Here is a 15,357-nt window from a genome sequence, read left to right as displayed (position 1 = left end):
GGGTGGGGAGTCATTTTATTTTCTTGCAGAGCTGGGGATCAAATCTAGGATCTCAAGCACATTAGCAAGTGCTTCACCACTGAGCTACATCCATAGTCCTGGGATCAAGTTTTCATCCAAGTTCTGCACTGGCTTACAGAATGTCAGAGCATTCTGTAAAAACAAATCCAACCTCACTTTGGAGACTACAAAATCAAGGCCCAAAGAATCTGAGGCACTTGATCAAGGTCACATGGAGGAAGAAACACAGCCAGGCTCCTTCCTTCCACCTGGTTGAGTGTTTTGGTTGTGTAATTACATGTGTGTGCACATATGCACCCTTGCTTACTTTGTCTTTGAGGTCAGGAGACTACAATCGCTATTTGTCATGTGTTAACCCAGCCTTTCAAAGTCAAAGCGATTGGAAACTTTGAGAGGAATTTAGACCATTGCTTAAAAGTCACTTTGAGTTTTCGGGGATGCTATGTCTCGGGGGATGCCTCCACGTTGAGATGAGCTGGAGGCAGCACTCTGAACTCTGGAGAGCACTGTCAGCCTGTGTGTGTGCGTGTGTGTGTGTGCTCATGTTGAGGTTTTGGGGAGGCAGCCCAAGATCAGATTCCAATAAACCCAGGACTTTGCTGTAATCAGTCTCAGCCCATCTTGGAGGGGTGAAAGGAAGAGCAGAAAGGAGAGGACAGGTGTCAGGACACTGTCTATGTGCTAATAACAGCATGGGGCGTAGCCAGTCTTCTAGTGGAAAGAAGCAATCTGTTTATCTCTGGGCTAAACTATTTAGTTAGAGAAATTAGTAAATTTTGATTTGAATTGTGTGAGCAAAAGAGTCAGGAAAAGAGATTCAACAGGCTTGCAGGATTGCAGCCCCTCTTGGATGGGGATCCATACGTTCTTGCCTGTGATGGTCATGTACCCCTTAAACTGCTCAACACTCTCTAGTAGCCATTCTCCCAGAGGGCATTGATGGCCTCCTATTGACTGGGCACAGATCCCTGATTCTCTGTAGCACTGGACTCTATGGACCCCTCCAACAGGATGCTCAGGAACATCCTGTTGACTCTGGAACTCCACCAGAGTCCATTCTTCTATCTGCTCTTCCATTTCCTTCATGGCTTCTCTACCCCCTGTCATGGGCCGAATGCCCTGTTCTCTAAGGTAATTTCTCTTCTCACCCAATCCTACTCTCTCTGGGTGACTGATACGCTCATGAATTGCCTGGGAGGCTGATGACCTCTGTCATGGGCTATTGTGTCCCTCAAAATTCCTATGCTGAAGCCCTAACCTCCACGTCCTCATGATGTAACTGGAGAAGGGGCCTTTAACCAGGCTAGTCCTGGGGATCCAGCTCTAAAACCATGGTGACTTCTGTTGAAAAGGGAATCCTGGCATGCTCTTCTGCTAAGGGAAGCTGGAGTCAACAGACTGGAGCAGTCAGTGCACACTTGCTCCCATGGAAGCTCCCTACCAACTCCCTTTTGGTTTATGTGTCTGACACCCCTATAGTTCCTCTGGGTTTACTGCCCAGCTGGGTTCTGGCCATAGTCTCCCTGAGGTCAAGGGAGAGATGGTGAAGTCAGATCCACCTCATTCAGGGGCTCCAGAGACCTATGGGGTGGATCTTTGTCATTGGGGTGGAGTCCTCTTGTGGAAGTCCTTCATTTATCTGCTGAGGCTGGGCAATGGTGAGCAAGGGGCCAGTACCTCCTTCAGGGTTGAGGGAAAGGATGTCTCCTGCAGGTAGAACTGGGGCACACATTGCAGGGTGATGGTGAGGATGATGCTGAGGCAGCCCAGATGCACCCGTGCAGCCTGGAACACCGCTGCATTGCTGGACTCAGAGCATTCCAGAATGGCCCCATCTGCCGTCAGCAGGGTCAGTGCCACCACCTGGCAGTGAGAGAAGAGAAACACTTCAGAGCCCTGCTCAGCCGTTATTCCCTCTTCGTGGCTTGTTCTCAGAAGGGAGGCGGAGCAGCTCCCACTTCCAAGGGACCGCCATTACCAGCTGGATACTGGTGCGATCTGAGGGGAGAAAGGGGGATGAAGAGAGGGAGGTTACATCTAGGTGGGTGTCAGCCCTCCGTGAAGGAGGACCCAACAGCATGTGAGGTCACATAGGACCCTGCTAGCTTGACTTGTCCTCCTGGAACCACTCAGTCATTCTGTGGCCGTGCAGTCAGTCAACAGTGAACACCCCCTGTTAAGATGAGCTTCAGGCTGCAAATTGCCAAGAGCTCCTGGGAAGGTGGTGGGCAAGGCAAATTGATGGAGTGTGTGCCTCTAGGTTGGGCCAGCCCCAATATCCCACACAGCCCTGGAGCGGGGTCCCCATAGCCTCGCTGTGTTCACTTCTTCTGGGCGACAGGAAGAGTTTCCTCTGCCTTCGGGGTCCCCTCCCCTGAGGGAAAAGCCACACCCTCCTGCCAGCCCACACTCAACCAGACTTTGGGTTTTCACAGGCACTCAGTTGGAAACTGATGGTGAACTTCGGCCCCTGCTTCCAGAGGGAACCTCTTGCATTGCCATTTAAGTCCTTGTCCACGCTCTGCTACCTACTAATTTGGATGGAAATTGCTTCTGACATGCGTCGTTGGCAGCTGAGTGCTCAGGGTGAGAGAACAGCTACAGCTGAACTAATTCTGATTAACAGTGACCAAAGACCAGAGAGGAGAAAGTGGCAGAAATAGGGCACAGTGGCCAGCTATGGGAGAGAGTTTCTGCTTCACAAGAATGTTTACAAAACCTAGATTCTGTCTCAGATGCAGAGCAGTGACTGAGAGCTTGCCCGAGAAATGCTTCAAAAGGATCAAAAAGCCTGTGGAGGGAGGGCGCTGAATTTACTGGTTATGTGACCTCTGAATGTCCTTTAACCTCTGTTTCCTCATCTGTGAAATGGGATAATACTAAAAACTATCTCAGAAGGCATGGTGAGGATCAATGGGAGCTGTTAAGCATGTGACCAGTAGCTCGGTTGTAGGAGAGGAAGTAGGTCACTGGGGATGTGCCCTGGAAGGATAAATCCTCAGCCCTTCTCTTGCTCTCTCTGCTTCCTGGCCGCTCTGGGGTGAGGCCACTTTTCACTGCCATGTGCTTCCACCGTGACATTTCTGCCTTGCCACAGGCCTAAAAGCAACAGAGCCAGCCGACCACAGACTGAAGCCTCTGCAACCAAGAGCTATAGTAACCTTGTCTTCCTTTAAGCTGATTTTCTCAGGTATTTTGTCACAGCCACAAAAAGTGACATACTTGTCATCAGCATAATGTGCAAAATCACGCAGCTGGCTCCCTCCCTTGCTTTCCAAACTTGCTCAGCTGGGCTTCCAAAGAGAAGTGCCTGTGAATACTGGGTGCTTTTTGATGTCTGGCCACTCCAAATGACTTTCATCCTCTGCTGATCATGGGGTAAAAACCAAGACGACATCAGTGCAGGATAGTGGACTAAGACCAGGGCCAAATCTTGGGGGTTGGCTCCCAGGCTGTCTTCATCCCAGTTACCACTGTGCTGTCTTGGGCAGTGGGCTCAGCTTTGAGGAGGAGATGGTACAACCATACAGACTCCATGTGCCCGGACATTAGGTCCCTCTTTACAGCATATGGAAAGTTAAAGGCGTTTGCCCTCTGAAGGACGGCTCCTGATGCAGACACCCCCTGGACTGCCATTTGAACTGGCCACCATTTAATGTGTGCTGTCTCATGATTGTACCCAATAGTCTCTCTCTTCATGGCTTCTATTTATTCTTATTTTTTTTTCCCCAGTAATGGGGATTGAATCCAGCGTCTGTCACTTGTTAGGTAAACACTCTATCACTTAAGCTATGCCCTTAGCTCTTTTGTTCCTATTTTGGTTTTGAGATAGGGTCTTGCTAACTTGGCCTGGGCTGGCCTTGAACTCTTGATTCTCCTGTCTCAGACTCCCAAGTAGCTGGGATTACAGGCGTGTGCCATTAGGCTGGGCTTGGTTTACTCTTCACTTTAGCTGATGATTTGCACAGCTATGTGCAGAGATATTAGGCAACCTCCCTGCACGCATAGACCCACTGAAAGGTTTTAATGTCAGGTTTGAGTCCCAAGTTCATCCTCATGAAGTTTTGGTAAAGGTCAGGCAGCTCTGCCATAGGTCACCTGGTCCCCGTCCCTACTTGCTCCCCTGGGTGGTTCCAGCTGCTACCTGGCTCCTAATTGTACCTTCTGATGGGAATGGCACCCTTTGCCCTGCCTGCCCCTTGCCACATGGTGCCTGTGAGACTCTGGAGAGATGAAGGTAAAGGGCACCCTGCCACTGTTACAGCATCCCCGTGCTGGGGCTCCTTTGTGACAGGTGAGGTTTGGAGAAGAAAATGTGCTTCTGGGGGACACCTGCCAAGTCTCTGTCAAAGGAGAGACGGGGTGGGTAGAGGCCCACATGTCGATGGGCTACTCTACCTGTGCAAGCATGTGGACTCACCTGGGTGGCCAGGATGCCATGCTTGATCCCAGTGTTGTGTGTTCCAGTCCCAATGACGCCACCTGCCGTCACGTCAGACACTGCTCCCAGGCTGGGGGGAAGTGAGATGGACACCAGAGATTAATTAGGCTTCTTGGGGTGAAAGGCTCTCCTGGATCAAGTGGGGGCCCCTACAAGGCACAAGAGTTTGCTCATCCTCTGCTTGGAGTCTCACCCCCCACACACTCTGGTTTGGTCTTTCTCTCAGGGCTTTAGTCTCCTGGCCTCAGTGGGCTGGGAGATGAGCCAGTAGGAACACGGGAACATGGACCAGGACCAGTCTGGGCAGACTCCTGCCTGCGTTGGCTTTGGGGTCTCTGCAGCCTATAAGGCCCCTGACCTCTATCCTCCAGCAGTATCTCCATAACAAAGGCCACATGTTCTTTCCAACTGCTCTGCACCCAGTCCCCCAAGATCTTGGGGAATTGCTCTGGCTCTCATCACACAAATAAACATACCAGAAGGGTCTGCGTTTGCCCATTCTTCCTGAGCTGGTGGAGGTGGGGGCAGAAGAAGGAGCCCCTGTCACTTGCTCTGCTTAGAAACCCTCAGAGATTGCTCAGGGTTCCAGGATAAGGCTATGCCTGTCATCCTGGGGTCCCAGGCCCCAGACTGAGTAAGAGGAGACAGACCCCTTTAGGGGAGCAGAACCTCTCTGCAGGTATGTGCTGTCAGAGCAGGAAGTTCCTGGTGTTAACTCTCAGGCATTTTCTCCCTTAAGCCCTAGCTTAAGGGAGAAGGAGACAAGTATTCACTGAGGGCCAGAGGAGTTAGTGCTTCCCAGGGTCCCGACACCCCAGGTAACCTCAGATCCCATAGGAATGGGCCGGGCCTGGGTCCTGTTGGAAAATGAACGGTGAGGATTTGACCTGTTCTGGCTTCAGTGTAGACCCAGCCCTTGAGGGAGGTAAAATAGACTAAAGTTTGAATTCTCTACCTTTGAAGCGATTTGATGAATAGAAAACCTCACTTCATAACTTCCTGGGAAGGAAAAGGATACCTGGGTGCTGCCCCTGCTGAACAGTTAGAGGTCGAGAGAAATGTGTAGCCTTCCTCCCACCCACCACCTTCTTTTCTTGGGTCTCTTTGTCCACACTGATTGGGTCAGATGACAATACTACCCCTTATGAAAGTACCAGATTGTCTAAAGAGGATCACAGAAATTCTGTCCTAGGAAAATACACCTGATGTGGGAAGGCACATGCATGAAGACATTCATTACGGCATTATTTATCGTGATAAAAAATGAGAATGACCCACACGCCACGAAGGGGGTTGGTTAGTCAAAGCATGACCTTCTCTTCTCCAGGAAGTGCAGGGAGACTGAGGCTTAAGGAAATAAGTGAAAGGGAGGACCTCGGGGAGAGAGGCCATGGAAGGGAGGATGAGACTTTGGCTCCTGAGAAGGTGACAATAATGAAGAGGGGGAGGGAACGGTCACATCCAAAGTCCATGGATGGAGCATTGACAAAGCCAAGGGCATCTTTTTCTTTTTCTTTTTTTTTGGGGGGAGGAGTTCTGGGGTACTTGAGTTTGAACTCAGGGACTTGTGTTTGCTAGGCAAGCACTCTACTACTTGAGCCTCCAGTGCTTTTTTGCTATTTTTGAGATAGGGTCTTGTTCTTTGCCCAGAGGACCTGAACCATGACCTTCCTAGCGCACCAGGGACGTCTTTAATGCATTCAGTTCCATAAGCGCTCCAATTCTACAGGCCCTTCTCTAGACAGCACTCCGATGCCTAAGAGGCCCAGGAAGCTTACCCACTGCTAGTAAGAGGTGGAGTCAGGATTTGCACCCAGGACACCCTCCCTATGCAATGGTCTTCCGTCCTCCTCACCTAGCATACCACCTACACAGAGCTTTCCAGCTTCCTGGCAGCAATGGCAAGCCTTTGGGAAATTCCTTTGCCTTGTATCTCAGTTTCCTCATCTGTAAATGGAGATCATTGTTGGGAACAATGGCTGCCAGAGTGCCAAGGAACTGCGATCCCTCAAGCCTACGATAGGAAGGCCAAGGTGAGCAGACTACCCTCACCTGAAGACCAGCCACGGTATTCAAGGGACTGATTTTCAGCTGCAAAGAGATTGCTACACGAATGTTCAAAACACCTGTCACCTCTATCTAATGGTTGAAATCCTCAGTTAGAGATTTACTCTGTCGGCTGCATTTGACTTCTGTTTCCTGATACTAAACCTGAGTAGTCACTGACATCACACTTGGAGGAGGGACTGTGAAGCCATGAAGAGGTACAGGAGGTCCTGTGGCTCAATCATGGTGCTCTTCTCCCTTATTTTTCATGCCCTTGTGTTGTGATCCCTGAAGTTTCTAACTGCAAGTTTTCAGAAAGATTTCATCCACAATTGTCCCACCCTTGTTCAAGACTATTACTTAACGTGCAGCCCAATTCGGGCCTGTTTCTTTCTATTCCTGAGGCAGGAGCATAGGGGAGTGTGGGTTGGCCAAGAAGGGATAAATGGGTGCTAATCCAAGTTCTGCCTAAGACTTGTTTCCTGTAGGAGGTATCTGGTTGGAACGTCCTCAGGACGCCCTTTGTGTGGTCAGCTGAGTGGTGGCTGTATCATGATAAGGGAGGATGTTTGCACAGAGGGGAAAGTCCTGAAGTTAGGGCATGAGCTGAGGGCTGGGGAGCCTGTCCTCTGGTGACCTTCTGAGACACAGCCCCTCCTTAAAGCTTCATTCATATGGGTTCCATCTCATGGATGTAATTATAACAAGGATGCATTATAGGCAGGGAATTCATAGTCAAAAATAAGTTGTGCAACATTCTCCTGCCAACCAAAGCTGTCACTCATCAGAGGGATGTCCCTTTTGCTCCCCCCTTCAAGTCCAGCTTTGGTCTTAAAGTACAACACACAAACAGAATTGGGGCCTTAAGCTTTTATGCTAAGGCCTGCTTTCTTCTCTGTGGGAGTGTATTTCCACTTGCAACAAATCTATGCTTTGCTTGCTACTTCTGTGCACTTTGTCCAGTTCTTTGTTTGATTCGCCAAGAACCCGGATCACTCACACCTAGGAGGTCACTCACCCCCTCCCCAGATGGTAACATTCCCCCCTAACAGCACTGGAGTCTCTAGGGGATGAGACAGGCAACTCAAGGGGCAATAATTGGGGCTCTAAGAAGAGGGTTCACAATGAGAAGTGCTGCTCTCAGGCTCCCATCAGATCTTTGAGTATGGACCCAGACCAGGGCAGGGGGTGGTAGGCAGCCCTGGCCCCATGGGAAGTGGGGAGGGATTCTTACTTGGATAGGGCCAGGCCATGCTTGTCCAGCTGAGGGTGCAGGTCAGCCAGGAGGATGCCAGCCTCCACAGTCACCTGCTTCTTTTCCTTGTCCACCTGCAAGAGCCAGCACAGGCTGGGAGGAGCCAGGCCATCACCTGCCTACCCCCACAGCCAGGCTCCTTGGGAATAGGTGTGTATCTGTCCCAGCCTGTAGTCAGTGAGAACCACCTGTGCTGTGGGTGGCCAAAAGGGTACTGAGCCTGAGGTTGCAGGACTTTGGGAATGTTTTGTACAACTGTTCTCTTCATAGGGTAAGGAAATGAGGTCAGGGACGGGGAGACTCTGCACAGAGTCACCTTGGTTTAGCTAGGCTGGGGATTCTGCCACACCTCTGGCCCCCAGTCCATCTAGACTGTAAAGGTGGGACCCCCTTGTGCTGCTGTGCAAAGTAATCAAGGCAAGAGTGTCTGTTTTTGTAGGTCTTGACCTGGTCAGATGGTGTGTAAGTTCTCCACTTGCTCTCACCCTGGGAAGACCTGGGTGAAGGCTAAGAACAAGAGAGGAAAGGGCAGAGACCTAACTTCTGTTCCAGGCCTGCTCTGCAGACTGGCTACTGTGTCATGCGATCCCCACAGCAGCCCTGGGCTGTGGGAACAGTCTGCATTTCACAGAGGTGACACTGAGGTCCAGGGACTTGGAGTCACACATCATGGGTGGTGGAACTTAGATGAGAACCCATGTCCTTCCAACTTCAAGGCACAGACTCATTCCACTGACCCTGAGCACGGAGCTTGGGAAAGTCAATTGCTGGAGCCCAGTCCTCGCTAATTAGCAATCAGAGTTAATTACTGCCATGACTGATGTCTTGCCTAGGATGTTTGCCTGAGCAAGGAAGGAAATAGAGACACTGATCCTTGCTAGCAGACTGGGAGAGGAGGAGGGTGTTTGGCAAAGCTTATAGCTCAGGGGAGCTGGCTCTGAAGGGGAGAATAGGAGTCCTTATCGGTGTTATGAACCACTGGCAGGCACCAGGTGCTGTCTGAATTGCATGGATGTTATTCCAGCATGGAGCAGTTGTCAGTCCTGGATCTGTGACCAGCTTTGCTGCTGTTTGATTGTGTGGCCCCCAGTGAGTTACAGATACTCCCTGAGCTTCAGCCTCTCCATCTGGTGGGAGGGTCTGGATATCTCTGTGGCCCGACGGGTGGATCTGACAAGAGGCCTGAGCAAGCCCAGGGAGGGTTCAGGTGAGGGTGCTCAGGGATATGGCAGGAATCAGAGCACCAATTTGGGAAGTCAGGGACAGAAATAGGGTGAGGAATTTCTGCCCAGGTCATCTGGGATAGATGGAGACTGTCTAGCCTAGGGGCAAGCCAAGGTGGGGAGTCAAGGGCTCCTCTACCTGGAGGACCCGGTTCATCTTGCCCATGTGGATCATGAAGCCATCAGTGCAGGCGATGTCCGAGGGCGAGTGGCCACCACCCACCACCTTCACCTGCTTGTTCTGCTGCCTGGCCAGGGCCAACACCTGCAAAGACAATGCGTTTTCTCAGAGAGGAAGCCAGAGAGCATGCAGGGGCCTGGTCTGTCGGGGGCATGGGTGGTCCGGGTGATGCCTCCAAGCCTGGGAGGCCTCTGTTGACTCCAGGCAGCTGTACCTGCCACTCAGAAAGAGAGCCAGAGAGATGGGCCAGAGGTGAGCAAGGCAGAGAACCAAGGCCCTCCTAGTGGGAGGCTCTGGCTCATTCTTCCCTGTTTTTATTCCCCTTTCTTTTCTTTTTCTTTCTTTCCCTTCCTTCCTTCCTTCCTTCCTTTTTACAGTACTGGAAGTTGAATCCAGGACCTCACACTTGCTAGGCAAGCATTCTACCACTTGATCCATGCCCTTTCATTCGTATTTTGTTTTGGGGACAGGGTCTTGCTAACTTTGGCTAAGCTGGTCTCAAACTCGTGATCCTCCTGCCTCTACTTCTGCTGGATTACATATGTGTACCACCACACCTGGCCCGGGGTGAAGTTTTCTAAAAGCAGACTCTGTCATAGCCTGCACCAACAGGAAAACCTTCCAAGGGTCCCCAGAAACCTAGGGACAAGCCCTGGGCTCTGCATCTTTGCTACAAGGACCTCCAGACTGCATCCCACATGAGCATCAAGACCCTTCAAGGGCCAGAACAGTGGGTGAAATTGACTTTGTATCTCTAGTGTCTGTCCGAGCCTGGCACAGATAGGTAGCACCTAAAGACTGTTGGATGAATAGAGGGATGCCTGATGTCAAGTAAAAGAATTGATTCACAGTCACTGCTATGGCCCTGCTCAGACACTGTCCTATTTGTGCCAGGGAGTGTAACTTTACAAGGCATACCACAAGGATGCCATGGACCGCTGGGAATTGACTGGGAAACACTGGTCTCTCTCATCAGCTTCCCCACCCACCAGGCATACAGCACATTTAAGGCCATGAGGTTCTGCAAGAAAGACATCTGTTTACCTACGCTAACAGGACTTTCCTGGCACTACCTTGACCATACTCCTTTTTTTTTTTTTAACTGGATCCTGCCAGTCCACCTTGGACACTGGCACCCTGTTAGTACTTCAGAGCCGGGTTGGGGGGCTGGAGGGTGAGGCAGGGTGGCGCAGAACCATCTTTGCATGCAGCTACACCAGCCAGCACACCTCCAGCTTCCTTCCTCTTCCTCCAGTTGCCCCAGCATTCATGGCTCCTTGATCTATCGTAGCCTCTCTGCCTTCCAGTGTCCCCACCTCACCCTGAAAGCCAATTCCAGGACCCCTCAGCTGTCCCCCTCACTTCCTGTACTCCCAGTGTCCCCAGTTCTGCTCACAGTATTCTGGGTGTGAGTGTGAGAGTGTGTGTGTGTGCACGTGCTTGTGCGTGCAGCTCAGTGCAGAGGTCTGAGTGGCAAGCGCAGATCTGGAGGTCCTCGGCGTGGCTGTGCAGATTAGAGGTGGGGTGGAAAGTCATAGTGGCTGCTAGGTGGACTGGAACCAGGGAAAGAGGGACATGCATTTGGCTGACTTCATGGAGCTTGAGCCGGGCCAGCAGTTCTGGGATCTAAGCCCAGGAAGTTCCATCTCCAGCCTCTGCTTGGGGTCAGGGCTGTGGTTACCAGGACGGGGCATCTGGGCGTGATGTGGAGATGCACACCTACCTCTCTGACCTCCTCCACGGAGGTGGGCTGGTAGTACATCTCTGGGCAACAGCCATAGGTCTTTGCCCAGTTTTGGAACTGGACTCCTTTGTGCCCGTGGACCTGTACCAGGAAAAAAAAAAAGCCAGGTTTCAGCAGGCAAGCAGCCATATTCTGTCCTAATTTCACCCCCTTGTCATGTCACTGCCCCGAACCCTCCACACTGCAGAGGGGGGATGTCAAGGCCACGCGTGTAGCACAGGCCTGCCCCCTCCTCTGCCTTCTGCAGCTCTCAGGTCAGGGTCACCGGGAAGCTCAAACATGCACTGGCAGCTCTGATGCCATGTGGCCACACTTAGGACCTCCGGCCGGTGTCTTCCTTGACCTCCTGGTCAGATGGGCAGGCTGTCTGGAAAATTTTGCCCATTCTTATGTCAAAGGGGATAGATGAGGTCATGGATAGAGTCCTAGGAAGTAAGACTCAGCCTGTGCCTTTGTGGGCACCTCACTGAGGGTCCAGTGGAAAGACTGGTGGTTAGGGCAGGAGTTAGCCTTGGAGGCCCGAGACGGACAGGGCTTTCCTACCAGGATTCTCCAGCAGGAAAGGGCATGTCTGTGGAGTTCTATTGCAGTAGAGTCTCCTGGCCTCTAGCCTATAGCATGGACTCCTGGGGCTAAGATTCTTGCTTTTTTAATGCCACTGTGTCGCCAAGCACTGTGCTCTATGTCATAACTGACTCAGACCTTCCAGTATTGTCATGAAATAGGTGATATTACTCTTATTTTCAAGTAGCCAAAACAGGCTCAGAGAGGAGAAGTAACTTCTCCAAGCTCACACAGCAACCTAGTGAAGGAACTGGAGTCCAGCCCAAGCCTTTTTCTCCCACACCTCTCCCAATGTCCCAAGAACTCCCCAGAATTTCAAGTCCACTCCAAGAGGGATCCCAAGGCTTCCTCCATAGCCAGACCTGGCCCAATTTTGCCTTCCCACGCCTGGCTCCCAGGCCCAGTCTGGACACAGCCTGGCTGCCTGGACTGGCCATGCCTTGGGCTCCTACCATGGCTCCAGTGGTCAGTGGCCTTGGCTGACTCCGGCTTTCTTCAGGAACAAAGACCTGGGCAGCAGGTACAGAGGTGCACCAACCTTGGTGCCAGGGTAGCTCGGGTTGAATCTGGGTTGAATCCGCACTGCACACACCAAAGGGCTCTGGGCTGCAGAGGCAGATAAACAGTGTTGGGACAGGCCCCGCCTCATGGGGTCAAGGTCATCAGTGTAAATAGCAGCTGGGCCCTCCCCCTGACTGGGAGACCCTGGGAGGCAGGAAGGGGCAAAGGCAGAGCTTCAGCCATGGCTGTTCCATTCTTAGAAGCCACCTGAGCTCTGACCCAAACCCTAGGGATTCTGGAACCAAACACCCCAGCCTCAAAATGGGTCCTATTGCCATAGGTCAGGAAGGCTGTAATGGGGGAGGTAACTGGGGGCTTAGTTTAGGGGTTGCCTGTGTGCCCTGGTTGGGAGGAGAGCCTCCAGGGCAAGCTGGTTGTTGAGGCCTGAGTCTGAGGTCCAGATGTAGAAGTTCATCCATCAGAGGTGGGGCTGAGGGGGTTGTGGAGGGGATGAATAAAATGGAAAAACCAGATCATCCCTGTAAGAGGCACTCAGATTGCTTTTTCCGAAAAGCACTGACTCCTTCTTGAGCCCACAAATTTACTAAAAACAGGAGAAGCTTGGCATCTCTGGCTCCTTTTGTATCTGTCTTTGCTCTAAGCTATTCTCTTTGCAGTCACTTTGCAATCACTTTGGATTTCAGGAAAGACAGATAACATCTTCATGACAAGGGACAGAAACTATCCCCAACAGTAGACCTTCCTCAGGATGGACCACCTGAATCCAGATAACTCCTGGAACTTCTCCCAGAACAAGGACTGAGATAAGGACCAATCAGACCACACCTGTGACTGAACTGTTTATGCATACCTTTGTCCCCTGCCCCCCTTCTTTTGTCTACTTAAACCTATAACTCATGTCTGAACCCCACAGATGGCTGAAGATGAGCAGAGTGAGTGCTTACTCTGCCTCTTCCCTTGGCTTTTCCTGAGCCATGTAATAAATCTCACACCTCTTTATTGGCATTTAGGGATGTGTGGCCAAACCTGGCATATGGAATATCAGGAGTTTGGGCCTTGGGTTGAAACTCTGGTTTCATCCCCACTACAAAGGAGACAGAACAGGACCCAGGGTCTGTAGCTCCAGACAGTGTCTTCTTCTTCTTCTTCTTTTTTTTTTTGCAGTACTGGGGCTTGAACTCAGGGCCTACACCTTGAGCCACTCAAGGTGGGTTTTTTTTGAGATAGGGTCTTGCAGACTATTTGCCTGGATTGGCTTCGAGCCTTGATCCTCTGATCTCTGTCTCCTGAGTAGCTAGGATTACAGGCGTGAGCCACCGGCACCAGGGGACAATGTCTTCTTAACTTGACTTTTTCTTTTTAAGTACTGGGGTTTGAAACTTGGGCCTCAGGCTTGTGAGGCAGCCAGACAGTGTCTTCTTGCATAGGCCCTTCCACCCCCCAGATCCTCATGCAGAGGGAAGAGCAAGGCTTTAGGGAGGACACACCTGTAGTCCTAGACCACATTTTGACAGGAAACCTTGTGATGTGTTTCCTCTTTAATGAAGTGGAGTTGTCCTAATTCCCAAGGTCATGTGTAGGTTACAGTGACTGCATGAGAAGCACCTTGCCTGGGACAGGATCCATGCTTGAAAGGGTGGTTGGTGCTCTGTCCCCCAGCGCTAAGTTTGCTGGTGGCCAAATCCCTAGGACACTATGGTCCCCATCCCCGCCCCTCAGCTAACTCCGTGCCAGGCAGACCCAGTGCCCATGCACTGAGCACACTGGAGCAGCAGACCTTTCTGAGCCATGAGCAGGGTCTGGTGGGAACCAGAGCAGCTGTTCTGGGCTTTGGAGGAGGGTCGGCTGGGCCAGAGACATGGGGCATGGGGCCAGGTATGCACGTGAGAAGTCCTGCCACAGGGGTCAGGCATTCCTGTGACCCCGAAACCATTATTTTCTTTCTTTTTCACTTTTTTTAAAAATTATTTTATTATTCATATGTGCATACAAGGCTTGGGCCATTTCTCCCCCCTGCCCCCACCTCCTCCCTTCGAAACCATTATTTTCACCAAGCTGCTGTGTACAGGCACACATGTGTGGGTGTAATGTGCAGTGGTGTGCTCTCATTTACAAATGACACACTGTGAGGTGGGGCTGTGGCCCCACAAGTGAGCCAGCAGGTGGCAGTGCTGTGCTCCCCACAAGTGAGCCAGCAGGTGGCAGTGCTGTCTGTGAACGTTCAGAGCAGTCTGATTCTGAGGAGGCTTCGTGTAACAGATAGTTACAAACACCTGTAATCCTGGTTCCTCTACTCGGGAGCAGAGATCGGGAGGATCAAGGTTGAAAGCCAGCCCAGGCAAACAGTTTGTGATACTCTATCTCAAAGATCTCAATCACAAAAAGGGCTGGCAGAGTGACTCAAGGTGAATGCCCTGAGTTCAAGCCCCAGTGCCACAAACAAAACAAAACAATAAAAACAAGCTGTTTTTGCTGAAAAGCACTGAACTTGGCCTGAGAATTAACTGAGGGCAAGGTAAAAGCGAGGGTCCCAGCCTCCATTTTTATCTGTGTCCTTTGCTCTGAGCCATTCTCTCCTGCAGTGCTTTGCAGCCTTCTTGGGATCTTGGAAAGACTGAACAAGAGTAAAAGACCATCTGCCAGGCAGCAATGACTCTTTGTGACAAGGCCCCACCTGACCAATCCTGAGACAGTGGCCTGCCAGACTGACAGGTAGCACCTAGGTCTGGAAAGGAAAGAAGAGACCACAAAACATTAAATTAAATCTTCCAACTCACAGGTGACAAGCTTCTGTTAAGGTCAAAATAGTCCACCAAGGTCATGGGATTTCCAAGATGTTTTTTGAGTCTGCCACCCACCCTAAGGTAGGTCTGTGACAACAGTTGCTGGGACAATAGATCTTAACACAACAAAAACCTAGGCCCTAAACCATACCCCAGGGTCAGGTGGACCCAATTGTGATTGGACTTCGTAATTCTGTAAATGTCTCGTAGGTCTGTGACCGTGTTGTTACTCTGTGACCTCAGCCCTGTAGACTGGACCTAGCCACAGGAATTTCTCAGGGCAATCTCAATAAATACTCAAACTCCAAAAGCTAATACCCTTGAGACTTTGGCTTTCAGTCTATGGAAAGTGTTTTCCTCTCCTAATAAACTTTGCTATCACTTTCCTACATTTTGGATCTCACCTGAATTCTATCATAGTACTGCAAATTGAGATACCTGTGCTGACCTCCTGGAAACAGGGACAGATTAGGACACAGACACACACAAGGGAGACTGTGAGGATACAAGGGAAGGCAGCTGTCTATGATGGATGGGCTTTTCCAGAGGCCCAGGAGAAGCTAACCCTACCCACATC

General features: G+C 51.1%; 1 protein-coding gene across 1 annotated transcript in view; it reads right to left on the bottom strand.

The window, feature by feature from the left end:
- Window positions 1-12,084, bottom strand: part of LOC109692534 (L-gulonolactone oxidase) — a 28,695-nt gene extending 16,611 nt beyond the window's left edge. Inside the window, exons 1-6 of the mRNA XM_074055216.1 lie at window positions 11,928-12,084; window positions 10,891-10,992; window positions 9,126-9,251; window positions 7,743-7,837; window positions 4,442-4,532; window positions 1,699-1,884 (exon numbers count right to left, since the gene is read on the bottom strand). Coding sequence (XP_073911317.1) covers window positions 1,699-1,884; window positions 4,442-4,532; window positions 7,743-7,837; window positions 9,126-9,251; window positions 10,891-10,992; window positions 11,928-11,930 — 603 coding nt within the window. The 5' untranslated portion in view covers window positions 11,931-12,084. The remainder of the gene's footprint in view (window positions 1-1,698; window positions 1,885-4,441; window positions 4,533-7,742; window positions 7,838-9,125; window positions 9,252-10,890; window positions 10,993-11,927) is intronic.
- Between the last annotated feature and the right edge of the window lie 3,273 nt (window positions 12,085-15,357).

Source organism: Castor canadensis, chromosome 14, assembly GCF_047511655.1.
Source record: "Castor canadensis chromosome 14, mCasCan1.hap1v2, whole genome shotgun sequence".
Classification (NCBI taxonomy): domain Eukaryota; kingdom Metazoa; phylum Chordata; class Mammalia; order Rodentia; family Castoridae; genus Castor; species Castor canadensis.
Note: the sequence above shows the minus strand (reverse complement) of the source record. Positions and strands in the feature narration are given on the sequence as shown.